This window comes from Hemiscyllium ocellatum, chromosome 42 (assembly GCF_020745735.1).
Source record: "Hemiscyllium ocellatum isolate sHemOce1 chromosome 42, sHemOce1.pat.X.cur, whole genome shotgun sequence".
Lineage (NCBI taxonomy): Eukaryota > Metazoa > Chordata > Chondrichthyes > Orectolobiformes > Hemiscylliidae > Hemiscyllium > Hemiscyllium ocellatum.
The window spans coordinates 15,367,417-15,387,922 of NC_083442.1; the positions used below are offsets into that span (position 1 = coordinate 15,367,417).

The window sequence follows — 20,506 nt, forward strand, 5'->3', positions numbered from 1 at the left end:
TCCCACAGACCAAAGGTGTGCAGGTCAAGTGAATTGGCCATGCTAAATTGCCCGTAGTGTTAGGTGCATTAGTCAGAGGTAAGTGTAGAGGAAGGGGTCTGAGTGGGTTGCTCTTTGGAGGGTCAGTGTGGACTTGTTGGGCTGAAGGGCCTGTTTCCACACTGTAGGGAATCTAATCTAATAAAAGACTGGGCCAAGGCCAATTATATGAAAATTAGACAGGAGCTCAGAAATGTGGATTGGATACAGGTATTTGAAGGGAAGTTCACATTTCATATGTGGGAGGCTTTCCAAGGTAGTGCAGGATATCGTTGAAGGCAAAGGATAGGAAGGGCAAGATTCCGTGAACCGTGGATGACAGGAGAAATTGTACAAATAGCCAAGAGGAAAATGGAAGCGTACATAAGGTCTAGGCAGTTTAGGACAGAACGGGCCCTTGAGGAATAGCGGAAGAGTAGGACAAGTCTTAAACGAGGAATCAAGCGGGCAAAAATGGGTCATGAAATAGCTTTAGCGAGTAGAATTAAGGAGAATCCCAAAACATTTTATTCTTATATAAGAAGCAAACGGGTAACTAGGGAAAGGATTACTTTGCATCAGTGTTCACTGAGGAGAGCAATATCATGAATCTTGAGATTAAAGATAGAAGTTTGATTAGTCTGGACCACGTTGACATAAGTAGGGAAGATGTGTTGGGTAGGCTAGAGATTAATAAAGTGGACAAATCCCTAGGACCGGATAGGATCTATCCCAGGTTGCTGAGGGAGGCGAGAGAGGAAATAGCTAGGGCCCTGACAGATATCTTTGTGGCATCCTTAAACACAGGTGAGGTGCTGGAGGACTGGAGGGTTGCCCAAGTTGTCCCCCTGTACAAGAAGGGTAGTAGGGACATTCCGGTTAACTACAGACTAGTGAGCCTGACGTCAGTGGTGGGAAAGTTGCTGAAGAGGGTACTGAGGGATAGGATCTATTTATATTTAGATAAGAATAGGCCTTTCAGTGATAGACAACATGGTTTTGTGCCTTACCAACTTAATAGAGTTCTTTGAGGAAGTGACCAAGTTGATAGATGAAGGAAGGGCTGTTGATGTCATATACATGGACTTTAGTAAGGCGTTTGATAAGGTTCCCCATGGTAGAGAAAGTGAAGTCACATGGTGTGCAGGGTGTTCTAGCTTGGTGGATAAAGAACTGGTTGAGCAACAGGAGACAGAGAGTAGTAGTTGAAGGGAGTTTCTCGAAATGGAGAAAGGTGACCAGTGGTGTTCCACAGGGGTCAGTGTTGGGGCCACTGTTGTTTGTGACATACATAAATGATCTGGAAGAGGGCACTGTTGGTCTGGTCAGTAAGTTTGCAGATGACACGAAGATTGATTAGATTACTTACAGTGTGGAAACAGGCCCTTCGGCCCAACAAGTCCACACCGACCCGCCGAAGCGCAACCCACCCATACCCCTACATATATCCCTTACCTAACACTACGGGCAATTTAGCATGGCCAATTCACCTGACCCGCACATCTTTGGACTGTGGGAGGAAACCGGAGCACCCGGATGAAACCCACGCAGACACGGGGAGAACGTGCAAACTCCACACAGTCAGTCGCCTGAGGCGGGAATCGAACCCAGGTCCCTGGCGCTGTGAGGCAGCAGTGCTAACCACTGTGCCACCGTGCCACCCTTAAATTGGTGGAGTAGCAGAAAGCATAAGGGACTGTCAAAGAATACAAGAGGATATAGATAGACTGGAGAGTTGGGCGGAAAAGTGGCAGATGGATTTCAATCCAGACAAATGTGAGGTGATGCATTTAGGCAGGACCAATTCTACAGCGAATTATACAATGAATGGAAGAGCCTCAGGAAACGTTGATGAGCAGAGAGATCTGGGAGTGCAGGTTCATTGTACCCTGAAGGTTGCTGCACAGATGGATAGAGTGGTCAAGAAGGCATATAGTATGCTTGCCTTCATTGGACGGGGTATTGAGTATAAAAGCTGGCAAGTCATGTTAAAATTATATAAGACATTGGTTTGGCCGCATTTAGAAAACTGTGTACAGTTCTGGTCGCCACATTGCCAAAAGGATGTGGATGCATTGGAGAGGGTGCAGAGAAGGTTTACGAGGACGTTGCCTGGTATGGAAGGTGCTAGCTATGAAGAAGTGTCGAGTAGGTTAGGTTTGTTTTCATTAGAAAAAAAGAGATTGAGGGGAGACCTGATTGAGGTTTACAAAATCATGAAGGGTATAGACAGGGTGGATAAAGACAGGCTTTTTCTCAGGATGAAGGATTCAATAACAAGAGGTCATGGTTTCGAGGTGTAAAGTTTAAGGGGGATACACGTGGCTAGTACTTCACACAGAGGGTGGTGGACGTCTGGAACGCGTTGCTAGCAGAGGTGGGAGAGACAGGCATAGTAGATTCATTTAAGATGCATCTGGACAGATGCATGAGTAGGTGGGGAGCAGAATGGTACAGATGCTTAGGAATTGGGCAACAGGTTTAGATAGTAGATTTGGATCGGCACAGGCTTGAAGGGCCTGTTCCTGGCTGTAGTTTTTCTTTGTTCTTATTCTAGGATTGTCACAACTTTGAAAGTTCTTTTACACAATAGTCCTAAACATTTATAGGCGAGATAACAGCACAGGACAGTACAGGCCATTTGATCCTCAATGTTGTGCTGACTTTTTAATCCTACTCTAAGATCAAACTAACTTACATGCCCTTCATTTTACTATCTTCCATTTGGTTAGCCAAGAGTTATTTAAATGCCCCAAATGTATGACTCTACTAACACTATTGGCAGTGCATTCCATGCACCACCACTCTCTGTGTAAAGAACCTACCTCTGACATCTCCCCTAAAGCTTCCTCAAATCACCTTAAAGTAATGCCCCCTCGTGATAGCCATTTTGCCTTGGAAAAACGTCTCTGGCTATTCAGTCGATCCACGCTCCTCATCATCTTGTACACCTCTATCAAGTCACCTCTCATCCTTCTTCACTCCAATGAGAAAAACCCTAGCTCCCTCAACCTTTCTTCATAAGACATGCCCTCCAGTCCAGGCAGCATCCTGGTAAATCTCTGCACCCTCTCTAAAGTTTTCACATTCTTCCTGTAAATGAGGTGACCAGAACTGAACACAATATTCCAAGTGTGGTCTAACCAGGGCTCTGTACAGCTGCAGCATAACCTCGTGGCTCTTAAACTCAATCCCCCTACTCACGAAAGCCAACACCCCATAAGCCTTAACAACCCCATCAACTTGGGTAGCAATTTTGAAGGATCTATGGACGCAGACCCCAAGTTCCCCTCGTTTGAGAGTAACACAAAAAACAGGAGCCATAATGTCTGCAGTCTCTGTATAAATTCATTACTCTTCAGGTGTTAAACTCTGCAGCACTAAAGCAAATGCCTTTAACTAGAACATCATATTTCACATGTTTGGTTCTTACCACGACCACTGCCACTAGATAGCTGCTAAATATTTAGCCAGTGGATTACATGCATATAAAGACAACAAACTGATCAAGAAGCTGTTAAAAATTAACTTTCTGTTGCTTTTATTTGAAATATTTTAAGTAAACATAATAAGAAGGCACAGAGGCCAATGCAGATTAAATAGAGAGGTGATGGCTTGGGGTGGGAAAAATCCCTGATAATATGTAGACCTACCCTTAACAAACTACACAGGTTACTTTGCAAAATGTTTTTCTACACGCTACTGTACACATTTATCAAAAAGTACAAATGTCTATACGTTGTATCAAAAACAGTGAAATAAGGAAGTGAACAGAGCTGAATTCCGTAAGATAAATATTTTAAATTATTTTATCTGTAAATAATAAAGCTGAATTCTGGCTCAAAAATATTAAAGGTAGACTCCAGACTCTGAATTGATGCACAATGATTAAAACCCTTTCTATATCCAGCTCCTTGCATTATCCAGATTTACTAATTTCTTCTACGTAGTAAATATAAGTAAACCACCTCTTGGGAACAAGTAAGTTACTGTCCATATCAAGAGGATGCAACTTAGCAAGAACTGCACTATGTAAATGAAATCAATTAAAATGAATACTTCTTTAGAGGAGAGTGAGTTCTTGACAAAATTGTGCTCAGAGTCTGGGGTACACCCTTTAAGTGTAATAATATAAGGTCACGTGAACACAACAGCGTAAGGTAGTACAGCACTTAAATAGGAAGTCCACGTGAAAATTTTAGTCAATATGACTACAATTAAATATAAATCTCCAAAGTAATTTATAAAATTGAGTAATATGGGAGATACATTTTTCTTTAAAGAAACTAATTTTATAAAATTTAAGTAAGGTACAGTACAGTGGTCATTTAAGCAGGGAATTACATTAGTTCTGTTTCTTTTAATTTTTAAAATACTTTATTTGATCCTCCTGTAAATTACTTTAGTGCCATTCGCATGGATAGCAGTGAGAATGGCAGTGCATAAGCCAGTTAATAAGCATCCTTCCTCGTGGCACAGCCCATTTATGAAGGAAATCTTGGCACAGACTCTGACTCAATCTCATACATTCTACAGTGTCTGCTTAAAAGGCGTGAGCAGACACAGAGGAACATGTTACTTGTCCCGGGGTAGGTGGTGGGGAGGGAGGGGGCTCGGGGAAGTGAGGGATGCTGTCATTAAATGGCTTCAGCGATACTCTGAAATGATTTACAGCAAGGTGAATGGGATCACTGGGCATTCCTTTCAATGGGCATGGAGAGACTGAAAAAAAGCAAACAAGTCAGTGTGCAGCCTTGTGCAACAAGAAAAGCACCTTTCAAACCAACAAGATCCCCATTCTTACTTCCTGTAACTTGGGAGAAGGAAAATGGATAGACAATGGAAAGTCCAGTCAGTTTGCTGCATCGTACGGGCTTAGCCAGTTTACATCCACCTCAGCCTGCTTGTCATTTCCATAATCTCCATTCAACATGAAGAACAATGTGAGATTAAATAATTAAACCACGTGAAGAAATCTGCACAATTCAGAGGTCTTCTCTGTACCTTGAACATCAGGTTTCAACCTAACACAAGTGCTAGATAATTGGTAATTTATTTGAAATTCATTTAATTGAAAGGAATGGTTTCAGTGGCTCGTGCAACTCTCTGGTCGCCAGCACCAGAGTCCGATCTTTGCTTTGCAGATGCAAAATAAACTTCTGTAACACACAGAATGCAAACAGTGGGCCCAATGTCTGACCAATGACTGGGAAGTAGTGGGACTTCTTTAACTAGACTCATAGAATCCCTACAGTGTGGAAGCAGGCCACTTGGCCCATCAAGTCCTCGCCAATCCTCCGAAGAGCAACCTACCCCTCACCCTATCCCTGTAACCTCATATTTCCCATAGCTAATCCACTTAACCTGTACATCTTTGGGTGTGGGAGGAAACCCACGCAGACAAAGGAAGAATGCACAAACTCCTCACAGACAGTTGCCTAAGGCTGGAATCAAACCCAGGTCTCTGACACTGTGAGGCAGCAGTGCTAACCACTGAGCCACCATGTTGCCATGTACAAATTCAAAATAACTAACCCAGTGTCAAAAATTAATTTCTGTTCTAATACATTTTTTCTATGAAACCTATTGCATGCTCGAGTAACTTCCCTGATGACTTAGTTTAACAGACAGAATAATGGGTAATAGTTGATGGTATAGTTATCACTAATCACATAGTTTTAACTAAAAGTAGATCTCACATTTGGAGACAGTGCTACTAACTGCTGCCCTTGCAAAGCCAACATCTTGCACCTTACATCTCAATGGAACAGTAAATGGTGCAAAACACCTGACTGAAAGAGTCTAAATGTGAACAGAACTGGAATTTTGGCTGAATGGCATTGAACTGATGTCTGTGTGGAATCCAACCCTTGTAAAAATCCAGTCAAATTCTGGACATGGATTCTGTAAGGTACCTGCACCTTTGCCAGTGTTTGATGCACAGAGTACCACTATAGGCTCAACAAATCAGCAATGTCAGGCAGGTAACTCCTCCTAGGGCCAAATGCAAGTGTTGCACACTCTCAGAAGATAATAATTAAATTATGGTCCTGGAGTAATTCAGTCATTTTAATTACACATTCACATGACACAATGTAAATCGCAAATCTCACTTAAAATTCTAGTGGCTCGAGTTTGTGGGAAATCTTTCAACATGATGAAGGGGTGTTGCAAATTAATAGGAAATGGGATGTTTCCAGATTTCAGAAATATACATTATTGAAATTATGCTTAACCAGCTTGCCCTCAGTAAACGAAGACCAAAGTCCAACATTAGTCCAATCTTTCCAATGTTGATTCCAATATGCTGTGTTTTTTTCTTTGTAAAAGCTGTGAATGTTACACTAGCTTTTCCTCTCACTTCGTAGCTGTGTCCCCACTTTTGGGCAAATTCGAACCATTCTGAAGAGGTCACCTGGCCTTTATGAGCAGCTTTGGGGTCTCAGGCTACACATAACACACCGAGCCACTCCCCTAACAGTGCTCCATTGCCTTCTCCATCCACAAAGCATAGCACTCCCTCAGGAATGGGAGTAAAACCAATGGGTCTGCAGTTATGTTTAAACTTCTACTAGGTTAGGTTAGATGGCTCATGCAGGTAAAGGTGCCAGTACTGACTTAATGGGCCAAAGGGTCTGTTTCTATGCTGTAAGTCTAAAGTAGCTTTGCCTCCAGTTTAACATCAAAGTGTGATTTTATAGGATTTGTTACACCTACATTGATATAATCTTGAACCATCCTCAAATGTCTGTTAAAATACTGCACGACTCATTTTTGAGTAATGCTTTTCACATTGTTTTATAGGGGTGCAACGTATGAGAGCTCTGGACCTCAAGATGGAAACAAAGTCAGTGAAGTGATTTTTAAGTAGGAGTTTAGTGAGTAACTGTCAGACGTAATTCACCATGCCTGTGTTGTTCACTACAACAAGAGCACTCAAGAGTATGTGCTGCAGATATGGTCTGAGTGGAATGATGCTGTGCTTTGTCACTAGAGCAACGGGCACACAGACTGGAGGAAACAAACCTGAAAAGTTACAAAGGAGGAAAAACATTAACCCCAGAGGTTGCCAGCCCAACAAAACACACAAAAAGGAAAAGGGTGACAAAAAAGGACATCACCACTGATTGCAGAGTTACACTCAGTATACTTACTTCTAAACAAGGGTTGGGTAGACAAGACATTTAAGATAAGCTACTTCAATGTTGTGACTCCATTTTGCATGCATAACAAATGTCAATATGTTTTCTTTTAAAAAAGGGAGCATCCATTCATTTGGAGTCACTTCATTTGCTTCAAAGATAAAAGCACTGAACCTTTGATTCCCAATTCTGACAGTCCAACACAAAAGCAGTCGGACATGATTCTGCTCACTTTAATTATAGCTTCTGAGCTACCCAAGACCATGGCGGAGTTTAAGTGGAAGCTGGCCTGAGACACGCAAGTGCAAAACCACATAACAAGTAAAAACGTGTCACAAATGTTTGAGGGCGTTAAGGGCTGGAGGGTGCAAGAAAGCATCTTTGGCTTGCTTTCTCTGTGAGGTTCTGCTTGTGCATCGGGTAATAGAAAATATAAAATCTACTGTTCAATACCAGCAAGAAAAAGGAAAAAAAGATAGCGTTTTCAGGATGGTGGTTCCTGAAGCAACACTTATTTCATTTCCATAGAACTTTACAAGGACAGGGAGAAGCTTGTCTGATAACATTGAATAAGTACCACTTTCCTTCACTTGTCTACAGCTTGCTGTGTAATGTATCAATGAATGCAAGTTTATCTCAGGAGGTCACCGCATGACTCATTCAGGATGGAGAAGGATTATTAAGTCTCCCCTTAGTGTCGGTGCAGTCACTGTTCCGATCCTCCATTCTGCTTGGATAGTATAAACCTCATCCCATGAGTCCGTACATGAGCGCTCAATGCCATTTCACTGTCAAAAACATCTTTGCAGACCTGGCACTGAAGATCAATGTCCTCCTCTGATGTAGTGTTTGACTCCCTGTTGTGTTCATCTTGTCCATTTTCACGAACCACGTCGGCTGCATGAACCTTCTCAGGTTCCTTGAGTTTGTGGACAATGTAGAGGTGCCTATTCAGAGAGAGTGGAGATGTATAACAGAGCCCACACTGGGAACACTGAAAGGTGGAACCATCAGACTTATGCTGAGGTATGTGCTGCTGAAAGTCAGCTTCGCTCTTGGTCATGTAGCCACATATGGAACATCTGTATTGCTTGAACACTGTGACCTTCAGCTTCTTAGGAAGTGATGCCAAGATGTCAGAATTGGCTAGCTCACCCACTTCTGAGTCACTAGCCATTCGCTTGCCAGGCAAGTCCTCCTCAAACAGAAAATAACAATTAGCTTTAAGAACAACATCTCTACATACTTTATATATTATAAAATGCAATTTCTTTTTGTAAATTATTCATTTTTGAGACTTGGACGTCACTAGCCTGTGATTATGAAGGTACTCTGACACACATCCAACTGGGTGCCGAGAGACTTCGAAGGGAAATTGAGAGGTGGTTGTGCACACACAGCCTTTATTCTTCAGCTTTGGGAGGTGCTGTCATAGGGGTCAGGGGCATGTGTCAATGTAGCACAGTCTATAGCTGGTGCACACTGTGGATAGATCACTATATTTCAAAGGCCCATTCACGATGGCAATGTATAAAAGATAGCTCTTTTTAAAAATGACAAATAAACAAATCCCTCTATTGTTTTGCAAACCTTTCTGTGCTCTTTGATTTTACTTTTTGCTAAAGAACAATTTTTGCACGGTGTTGCATCTGTGAAGATGCATCACCTTATGCCATGTGCACAGGAGGTGGTCTAATAAAACAATGTGCTTCAGCAGGGCGGAGAGGAATCCTAAATTCAGTATCCAAGTGTTCAGACTGATAAAAGATCAGTGCTCATCAAGCACTGATAAATTGACATGTCCTGTTGATGCCTTCTGCATTACTTATACATTCAACTGCAACCTATGTCCTTTGAATAAAACAAAATCTTGTCAGAGCAATTCAATAGCTGCTTTCAAAGAGGAATGGAAAATCAACCAGAAATGCTGAAATTTATGGGGCATTGGGAAAGTCGTAGTGTCAGTGGCACTAGATGGCTGGCTCTTTGAAAGAGCCATTATAGACACAATGTGCTGATGGCTTCCAGTGCTGTATAGCTTTAGAAAATAGTGCTGGTTGAGTGGGATCAATGAATCCTTCATTTCTGAGGCCTCTTCTATATTTTCCTCCCACTGAGGTGTCTAATTGAGAAGTTTGCTATTGCTCTTTAGGAAAGGAAATCTGCTTTCCTTACCCAGTCTGGCCAATAGGTGTCTTCAGACCCACAGCAATAAGGTTGGTTCTGAACTGCTGTCTGATATGGCCCAGTAAGCCACTTGGTTTCTATGGGAATTAGGGTTGGGGAACAATGCAGTAGCACTCAGGCCTTGCCAGGCACTTTAAAAAAAAACCCTGCATCGCATGCACCAGGAACAACCCGCAAATCCTGGAAACTAGCCCTCGAAAATGAGATAACCGCACCCTATGCTTTATTTCCTGGACCATTCTCACTGCCAATCCTCAAAGTGCATGTGTTAACAACAGCCTGGTGCTGATTTCCACACCTCCTGTTGAGAGGCATCTCTTCTTGCCTACATCCCCTCACCTTCCCACTGACGAGTCTGCTATAAGATGACATCTAGAAATAGGGAGGAGCTCACCACTGTTGTGTCTGTGCACATGTGCACAGCTTTTGGCATCTGGTTGAAGTCTGGATTCTTAATACCATGCATTAGGTTGATGTGTTTCTCCAGCATGAAGCGCTTAGCAAAAAAGTGCTTTTCATCTGTGCAGTACCTGGAGAATATGAACAGGAATTCTGAATACATGACTAGCACTGGGCACTTACCAACCACCATCAATAACATGAAGGAGGCAAACCCAATAAAATAGTTCCATTTAAAATCAAAATACCACAGAAGCTGGAAATCTGAAATAAAAACACACTGCTGTAGAAACTCAGCATCTGTGGAGAAAGCTGGAAAATGGCACATGGAGAGATAGACACAATGGACCAAATGAACCTCTTTTGTGTGACCACAATTGAGAGTTTCCCCTATTCAATTCTTCATGAGGAGGAGTAGACATGAGCACATCTGGTAATCTGAGCATGGTAATTTAGCCATGTACATGAGTCTCTGTTAAAGCTAGGGGAATAATGACACTTGTCATATATTACTGCAACAAACACAAACTGAACCAAATAAAAAAGATAAATACTGGTGATATATAGAAGATACAACAGAATATATGGCACAGTGGCTGAGTGGTTAGCACTGCTGCCTCACAGCACCAGGGACTCGGGTTTGATTCCAGTCTTGGACGACTGTCCGTGTGGAGTTTGCACATTCTCCCCGTGTCTGCGTGGGTTTTCTCCAGGTGCTCTGGTTTCTTCCCACAGTCCAAAGATGTATAAGTCAGGTGAATTGGCTGTGCTAAATTGCCCGTGTATTAGAGTGGTGCTGGAAAAGCACAGCAGGTCAGGCAGCATCTGAGAAGCAGGAGAATCGACTTTTTGGGCAAAAGCCCGAAACACCAGGTTAAATGGCACAATACAGAAATCATAATAAAAACACAAGCTCTGAGTCACAGAAAGCATAGATTCCTAACCCCTGGCGACTATGCAAAACTCTTTATATGGTGGATTTGTAGGTGTGATGATCTTAATATCTGGGTTGGGGCACATCATTGTATTATTAATGCAGAAGTGCAAATTTATTATGCAAATGTACCCAATTGTAAATATAGCCTCTAACTAATGAAATTTAAATACAAAAGAAAATGCTGGAAAGACTCAGCAGGCTTGGCAGCTCTTGTTGGAAACTTATTTTTAGGATAAGGCGAGAGAGAGAGAGAGAGAGAGAGAGAGAGAGAAAGAAAAAGAGAGTAGTCTCTGCGGTGTTTGTGCTGTGAAAGTTGTAATAGTATGAGACTTGGAGGGGAGCATGCTGGTAGTGCTGTTTACATAGTTTGATTTTTGTGAGGTTGTGTGCGTTTGCGACAGTCCCTCCAAATGAGAGTGATGCTTGCTAACAGCAACAATGTCCCTATAGAGTCTTTTAATGTGGACTCTGTGCAGATACCATATGGTTCTGGCTAACCAGGAGAGTCTCCCTCTCTTACTGCCTGCCGTAGGCTTTTTGGAAGAATTTAAGGATTAACAATAGACTTGTTTGGCCATGCTAAGACATATCTTCTGCATTCTTCAGTTCTGAGGTAGGAACATTAGGCCCAGAGGCAGTGATGCAACACACCATTTATTATAAATGTGGATGAAACAATGTAGAATGGAAATATTGAAAAAAATGATGACATGCTATACTTTATGGTAATAGTTACAATGGGAATTTTATGTGAATAATCCAGATGGTGCAATTTGCAGGGTATGACCACTTGATGGCGCAGAATAGCTACATCCTGGAGCCCTGACTCCTCTGACACACCCAGACTGACACATGAAGTTGTATCAGGTCAGGAAAGCATTCAGCTTGGTTCCACCCGCACAAACATTCTGCTGACATGTACTGTTCTGCCTTGTACATGAGGAACACCCAACTTGGGCAAGGTGCTGCAGGGTTGCTGTTGTCTGTGGAGTTGTAAACTCCAGACATTGGCCTCTGCCGTAAAGAAAGGTGGTGAGAAAGGGAAATAGAAAAACAAGCAAAATCAAGCACTCAAAGTAGCCATACAAAATTCTAGGTGATGATTCAGACACTGTACATCCCTTTCAAATACTTTGAGATTGCTGCAGATTCACAATTACTTCCTGGAATAGAACTGTCATAAGATTTGATACCAGAAGTACCATTATATAATATGCAAGTTGCAGATCTTTATCAGCCATCAGTCTCTGACTCTGAAAGCTGTGCTCAATCTCTTCAGGCTTTATAGCAGCCCGGTAAAAGCCAAGTTCTGGGTTTTACAGTTTATATATTGCAGATGTCTGACTGTGTACGTGGCTGCCCATTTGCTTATGCTGTTGACATTCTCTTTACTGTTCTGCTGGGGGATGTGGGGGGGGGGGGGGGAGAGAGAGAGAGAGAGAGAGAGAGAGAGAGAGAGAAGGAAGGAGAGAGGCGGTTGGAGCACTGAGGTGGGGGGGGGGGAAAGAGGATATGCTAGTTATTTGCTCAATGTCATCCATCATCCACCACGCAAACATTTGGCTGTCTCTGGAATCCTCTGCTGGCTTGAGTATCTAAATTGGGTGCATTTAAGAGCAAGGAGAAAGTGAGGACTGCAGATGCTGGAGATCAGAGCTGAAAATGTGTTGCTGGAAAAGCGCAGCAGGTCAGGCAGCATCCAAAGAGCAGGAGAATCGACGTTTCGGGCATGAGCCCTTCTTCAAGACTCCTGAAGGGCGCATGCCCGAAACGTCGATTCTCCTGCTCCTTGGATGCTGCCTGACCTGCTGCGTTTTCTAGCAACACATTTTCAGCTCTGCATTTAAGAGCAAGTACAGTTTATAAGAATAGGACAAATGGAATGGAGATGCATGGCTTAATTGAAAGAGCTCAAGGGGTTAAACTGCCTAGTCCCGTTCCAGTTTGAGCACATACACTAGATATACCCTTGGTGCAAATATCAATTTAAGATTTTCACAGTTAACTAAATATGAAAACAGAAATCTCACCAATATTGACCAACCTTAATCAGTATCATGACAGTTTACCATTGCTTCAGTATGTTTGGGCAGCTTGCCCATTGTTTAGTGATGACTTTTTCAAAATTCTGAGCTTGTATAAATTACTGCGATTTTACTGTATTTAAGTTAATTTTTTTCAGACCATTTAGTTTTAGTTCAAACGTCATCTGGTGAACTTTTATTTCAGGTAATATTTTTCAAGAGATGGATTTGTGAACATGCAAGTCAAACTCAAAAAAGGGCTGCAGTATTGTAGAGTAGAGCAACAACACAAAGGAATTTATAATAATTAACCAAAATGATCACTTTAACAAGTTGAAGAAATAACAACAAAGTTAAATGTGGAAAAGTTTAAGCATGTAACTGCTGGTAATTATTCATTTACAATCACAGCAAATCATTAACAGCTCTAAGATTTTGCTTTGATCTTGAAATGTTTTGGACTTTATTCTTTGAGTAACTAGAATTGCCGTTGACATAATGTGTATGTTTACTTACTTTATTTAGGTCAAAAATTACTTTTATAGGAGAGCATCTTTTACATGATGTTGACTTTTGCAATAGTATAGACAGCTTATAGGTACAGTTTTGTCTACCTCAAAACCCAGTGTCTGTAAATCGGACATCATTTTAATTATCCATACGTCAATTTGAATGGGAGTGAAATGGAAACTACAAGTCACCTGGACAATTTGGTCAAGCTCTGCATTGTTGTGGTCTGGCTTCAGGTTTTTGTGCCGTACTCTGTCCCTCCCACTGCAAAAGTGACCCTTGATGCTATCCAACCTGCCCCAATTTGACTGGAATAGCCCTTGGCACAACCACCCATACCCAAATCTGGAAATATCTGAAACTGAGCAAGTCTTCAATTATGAGGGTGCCAGATTTGAGATACTCAACCTATATACAGTTTTTAAACTTTCTTTTCTTTAAAATAAACTTTGAGATGGACATTTTTAAACAAATCCCTTAAGTAAATGTCAGCCACCAAATCTATGACTCCTTTCTTTACTTAAGCTGGGATTTATTATTCTGCTCTTTATAGACGCTGTCTGACCAGCCATACGTCTCCAGCATTTTCAGATTTACAGCAATTGCAATCTCAGTTTGCATTATTGCTTTGTTCCACACAGTACCACCTCATGGTTTTAACACAACCTTTCACTCCAATGTAAAACTGCACTGAGGCAGTTTCCCTCAGAACTTCTCTGGGTGTGGTTTGTTGCGAAATGTTCTGAGTACACTGGGTCACACCTTTCGGTCTTATAGTGAGAGTGGCTGAATAATTTGTAGATATATATGACAGAAGAAAAAGTGAGGTGCAGACAAAGGGGCATTCAGGACAGTTAGATTTTGTCATTTTTGTGCCATGTCTAAGGACAAAATGAGCCTAAACATTATGCAGTGTTTACATGCAATCAATATATTCCTCAGGATCTACAACTACAGTACACACTTATGCTTTTACACTGTATACCTTTTTGGGGATTATTCAATATTTCAAATCAAGTTGAGGCTTTGCCTTTCAGATGCAATGTTAAACTAAGGCCCATTCAGGTGTGTGTAAAGGACTCTATGACAATATTCAAAGATGAACAGAAGGTGCTCTGGCCAGTATTTATCTTGCAATAAGTAGCAGGGAGGGGTCTGAATACAGTTTAAATACCTCTGGCATCTTGTTAAAGGGCAAACTTGTTGCCAATTACTATATCCCAGAGATAATTAATTAGCTAGTATATGCTCTAGGGTTACTGAGGGATGTGAAAAGTCCTATGCAAATGCTGGTTCTTCCTTTGCGTTAACAACTGAACTAGATTATTACACAGTGTGACTTCATGCAATTAGTATTCTTTGGTGAGCTAACGTGACATGAGAATTAATTTCATACAGGGGAGGCAAGTTGGATCCATTCACTTGACAAGTCAGGTCTGGTGCATTACTTACCAACAAGTGTAGGTTCTCTTGACACCATCATGGTTAACTCGGATATGTCTCCGTAGGCTGAGAGAGGAGTTAAAGGAGCGGTCGCACTGTCGGCATGGATACCTCTTCATAGACTGTTAAAATTGAGTGATAGAGAAACAGAAGGAGAGCGGAATAATTATTTTGTCCACATGGGAGTGCAGATGTGATGATGCAAACATTATTTTGGTGGACAGGTCAAACACTCTGGCTGTATGAAAGGGCCACATTTCCATTTTCCTGTCTCTGGGGACCTCTGTGAGCAGCCAGAGAGCGGAAAGCACAAGAGCTGATTACCACTTTTTCCAAGAGGAGCTGTTGGCGCAGTGCTGCAGAACATCAGTTGAGGTGTGATATGCTGTTGCCCTGATACACCAATATCACTGAATGCACAGCTTCCAAGCTTGCTTTATTTCATTATGTAGCATTATATCAAATTTACAGCCCTGAAACATGCCACTTAACAAGAAAATACCAGCAGTGAAGCTCCATGAGTGTCCATTCAGCAGTCTACATCTTACTCTAGTGTTAGGGCCTATTACTACATTTCTCTCCGGCCCAACAAATCCACACCGACTCTCCGAAGAATAACTCATCCAGACCCATACCCTATTTACCCCTTACTAAGGCTCCCACCCTACACATCCCAAACACTACTGACAATTTAGTGTTGCCGATTCACCTAACCTGCACATCTTTGGATTGTAGGGGGAAATCAGAGCACCCAGAGGAAACCCATACAGACACGGGGAGAATGTGCAAACTCCACAAAGACAGTTGCCCGAAGCTGGAATCAAACCCGGGTTCCTGGCGCTGTGAGGCAGAGTGCTAACCACCAAACCACCGTGTCACCCCATTCTTATGACTCCTAGTTTCTAATCTCCTTTTCCAAAGGACAGCTCTGGACATCAACACAAAAGCCAGCCAATGCCTGAAAACTTGTGATAATCTCCTTTCGATGTTTGGAAAGGATAGAGAGAAGATTTACCACAATAGTATCAAGGATTCCTGTCCTGATCACCAGCCAAACCATGAATCTTTGAGAAATTGAGAAACATTCGTTACACAGTGGACATTTGGAACAACATTGGCTATGTTAGAGAAGACTATCTTCACATCTTCTTGTAAAAAGGAGATTAAAATCTGACAGAGAAATAAACAGGGCAGTTGAATTGTCTATGGAGCTTGCTTTAATGAATAGATAGCAAAAACATGATCGGAGAATGAACTTGCTTCATTGTTATAAACCTATGAACCAGTCGGCCCCTCAAACCTGCTTGCCATATAATGGCTGATCGGTTGTATTCTGAATTCCACATTCCCCTCTACTCTGATAACCTTTAATTCAATTGCCAAACAAAAAGCTATTTACCCTACTTCTGCCTTAAAAATATTCAATGATCCTACCATTGAGCTACCCACTGCTATAGGGAATGACTACAGGCTGGCATTATCAATAGAAACTCCTAGACAGGCTACTTGGAGCCTCAGTATCGCATAAATTTATCCCAGTGTAAATCACTACTTTTATTCCCATTTCTGAATGTAAAGAGATAACATTGAGAAATACAGTAAGGTAAGAAATCAATACCAAAGGACAAAACGATCTTACTAACATTGTGTAAACGTTAGCTTATTTAATTTCTAGACTTTATTTATGAAACAAATGAAACAATAATTATGCATGACACAGAAGGTTTTCAATATGGAGATGGAAACAAAGGCAATTCATTTCCAGGGATACTGTTGGAACAGTACCTTTTGAGCTGCATTGCTACAATTAAATAGAACTGAATGCATGACAAAAGAATATTCACAATTAATCTGTCAAGAATAAACACATTAAAATTGAACAGCAAGACAAGTGATCATTCAAATTGATAATTCATAATTTGCATATTGTATCTCTCACTTTGCAAAGGCAAAGCAGCCTGCTGATGGATTTGCATGGCAATAAGGCGCTTGTGAAAGTCAAGAGTAAGCCAAGCTTCTATCTCCTGAGGGAATGACTGAGGGACTATTGAGAGAGTATGCACAGAAGCTGCTAATTTTAATTATCTTCATCAGTGAAAGTAAGCTCATCCTGCAAATTAACTGTTTCGCAGGGCAACAAATCTACTGAGTCCTTCAAGGCAACAGAAATATGTATACAGACTTACAGGATCAAAACATTGAAAAAATAAGCAATATTATGGCAAAACCTCTCCTTGAAAGTATCATATTAAACAAGACTGGATGAGTTTCTGATGGAGAATATTGATGACACAAAATACCCCACTACAATTACAAAGCCTGCTGATGAACAAAATTGAAAGAGCAGCGTCAAATGTATGGAACCACTGGGATTTAATAGAAGAGCAGCCAGGTGAAGTTCCGCGTTCATCCAAAGAGTCTGAGAAATAGCCTTTAAGCTAAGCCACTGGTGTGGAAGATCAACAACATGTCTTAAAATGTGAAAACAACTTAAATATTCAATTAAAGAGAAACAACTTAAGGTTTCTTTAAAAACAAATCTATGCTCAATCGGTACTTCCCAAGTGTAAATCCATGATGTTTTGTAGAGTTCATAAATATCTATTCACTGTGCCATATTCTGGAAGCAAGAGAGACCTACAAACTAAGCCCTTCAATTTACCTGTGAACCCAGTCAAGGTGACAGCTTTTTGTTAATCTGTCAGAGCATAAATACAGTCTGCTGTCTTCTGAGCCTCCTCGAAGGCAATGTCATTGGAAATTAAAAAAAAGAAATAATTCATTATTAAGAGAGGACTAAAATGCTGAAGTTAGCAAAATCTGATTCCTGTCAGAGGGACACAGATTGTGAGAGTTTCTTTCACTCATTTTTTAATCCCGCGACCACGTGTTCAATATTTTTTGCTTGCATTGGAGAGACATTGCTGGTTACATAACAGTGCTGCATTGACTGAAAGGCTCATTCTGGTCTGGCATATTGCAGAAAAGCTCTGAACAAAACCAGAAAGAGCTGCTGCACTGTGCCAGTGGTGGGCTATTTCTGCAGACAATAATTCTCCATTTTATCTTAATAGAGGATGCGTTCCAACCCAAAGAAGGCAAGCAAGCACAGCAGAGGTAGGATGTGCTTCTTGATAACTAGAAGTGGAGTGCTACTGAGGTGGAGATGACCTCCAATTTTGAAAGAATGTAGAGGTAATTTATTCTCCCCAGGGCAAGGGCTTTGAGTTAGTCATATTCCTTGCATGTTTTTCAGAGGATGGGTGTAGAGAGGTCTATTTCATTCTCAGTCATAAAACTTGGGCAGAAAAATGACTTTAATTCCGGATGGGACACGTAACATGCAGACTGACAGATTTCAGAGGGAAAAGGACAGTACAATGTCATCTAGTCTCCTCAAATCAACACCTGAAGGAGATGGAGAATGTAAGACGACCACCATAAATTGGCTATAGTTCATATACTTCCAAACAAGCACTTCAACACAGTGACCAACTCTCACCGTGATTTTTCCATTGTGGTCATGTTAAAAAGAAAATTGCACTTGTATAAAAGAACTCAAGAAGGTTCATAAGGTTACAATGGGAAGTTGGGAGCGGAGCATAAAAAGTTGATGGTGGTGAGAACAGTTCCTGAGATTAGCAGACACAAACTTGGGGCTGAAACCATCACAAATTAAAAATGTGCAGGAGCAAATTGGGACACTGCTGCTTCAGTTTTACAATTCAATTCAAGCAACATTTCACTGTTATGTGCTGGACGTAGATGATTGCACGTGGAACATCGGAACATTAATAAGCAATTTAGCACCTCAGGCTGGTCCTGTCAGTTACACATCGCTGATGCGTATCTCAATCTTTTTACTTGATTTCCATTTTTTCATACCCCAGCTGAAGTAAATCTATCGATTTCAATTTTGAACTTGTAAATTAATTTAGCCTCAATAATCTTCTGTGGGGCAAAGCTACAGATTTCCAGTCTCATTTGTGTAAGGAATTGATCCCTGACATCATGCCTACTAGGTCTGTGTCTTGTTTTAAGGTTGTGACCCCTTGTTCTGTGCTCCATTTCCTCCTTACCTACCCTGCAAAAAAGGAGCTAATTTCAGTCTCCCCACCTATTAAATCTTTTAATTATTTTAAGCACATCAAATAAACTATCCATTACATACTATATTAAAGGGAATACAAAGGTTCGTTTATGTAAATTGTTCTTATTACTTAACACTTTTGGATCCAATATCACTGAAAATGTCATTATCACTCCACAATAATGACTGTTCACTTGATGTTGAACATCTGACTTGTTAGAGACAGACAGTGGAGGAATATAAAAGTAAACATGGAAAAGATTCAAAATATTTAAATTTAAAGAGATCAATAGATGGAGGACGGGAAAAAATTCTGGCTATAACAGCTGCTCCTTTTTTTTTTGAGGTATTTTAGGTGACAGCAGTTTTAAAAGGGAGAAGAGCAAATAAAGGAAGCACATGGTGAGGACAGTGCAGGAGAGAGAGAGGGGAGAGAGAGAGGGGAGAGAGAGAGAGCACGGCACGGGGAGAGAGAGGGGAGAGAGAGAGAGGATAGTGAGAGAGAGAGAGAGGAGGGAGAGAGGAGGGAGAGAGGAGGGAGAGAGGAGGAGAGAGAGAGAGGAGGGAGAGAGGAGGAGAGAGGAGGGAGGAGAGAGGAGGGAGAGGGAGGGAGAGGGGAGGAGAGGGGAGGGAGAGAGGAGGAGAGAGAGGAGGAGAGAGGAGGGAGAGAGAGAGAGGGGAGAGAGAGAGGGGAGAGAGAGAGGGGAGAGAAGAGAGAGAACCTGCACAGTTACTGCCTTTGCTGCTTTAGAATTCATCTGTCGCTGGAAATTAGAGTGCATCTGGGAAAATTAACAAACAGTGAATTTCACAACTAATCTTCGAGGAACTGGTTTAGGTGAAGTTCACAACACAGAATCAGAAAGGTTAATAGTTGTTTTAAGTCTGTCCAAGAGAAAGGCTGTATTAGTGAGTACAGTGGGTTCTTTCTTAATTATATGTTTTTGGAGATAAGTCTCTTGATTAAACATAGAATATAAGCCATAGCTATTAATTTAACGTGGTGCAGTGTTTTGTAGAGGAATAAGATGGTGTTATTTTCTGAGTCTGTAGATTGTGAAGGAGCAAAAATGGCCTTTGCAGTGATATGTCCAGAAAGGATAAGAGAGGTTGGCACCTAGGGCAGGAGTCTTTTGTGGATATACCCATTTCAAACAGGTCTGTTGTTTTGGAAAATGTAGAGGGTGATGGATTCTCAGGGGTATGTAGCACGAATAGCCAAGTTTTGGGTATTGAGACAGGCAGCTTTTTGAAAGCTGATTGGAGGCTGATGTTCACAGGTAAAGGGATGGTTGGAAAATGGGAAACCTTCACAAATGAGATAACAAGAATCCAGAGAAAGTATATTCCTGTCAGGGTGAAAGGGAAGGCTGGTAGGTATAGGGAATGTTGGATGACTAAACAAATTGAGGGTTTGGTTAAGAAAAAAAAGGAAGCATATGTCAGGTATAGACAGGACAGATCGAGTGAATCCTTAGAAGAGTATAAAGGAAGTAGGAGTATACTTAAGAGGGAATTCAGAAGGGCAAAAAGGGGACACGAGATAGCTTTGGCAAATAGAATTGAGGAGAATCCAAAGGGTTTTTACAAATATATTAAGGACAAAAGGGTAACTGTGGAGAGAATAGGGCCCCTCAAAGATCAGCAAGGTGGCCTTTATGTGGAGCCACAGAAAATGGGGAGATATTAAATGAATATTTTGTATCAATATTTACTGTGGAAAAAAGGATATGGAAGATATGAACTGTAGGGAAAT

At 41.3% G+C, this 20,506-nt stretch overlaps 1 protein-coding gene across 4 annotated transcripts in view; it reads right to left on the minus strand.

The window, feature by feature from the left end:
• Positions 1–3,542: 3,542 nt before the first annotated feature.
• The window catches only part of znf592 (zinc finger protein 592), a 195,420-nt gene continuing 178,456 nt past the window's right edge, over positions 3,543–20,506 (minus strand). For 3 of the 4 annotated variants that reach the window (XM_060853610.1, XM_060853611.1, XM_060853609.1), the window contains exons 8-10: positions 14,670–14,782; positions 9,742–9,877; positions 3,543–8,358 (exon numbers count right to left, since the gene is read on the minus strand). In XM_060853610.1, coding sequence (XP_060709593.1) covers positions 7,867–8,358; positions 9,742–9,877; positions 14,670–14,782 — 741 coding nt within the window. In that variant the 3' untranslated portion in view covers positions 3,543–7,866. The remainder of the gene's footprint in view (positions 8,359–9,741; positions 9,878–14,669; positions 14,783–20,506) is intronic. The other variant, XM_060853612.1, reaches the window with a different exon arrangement.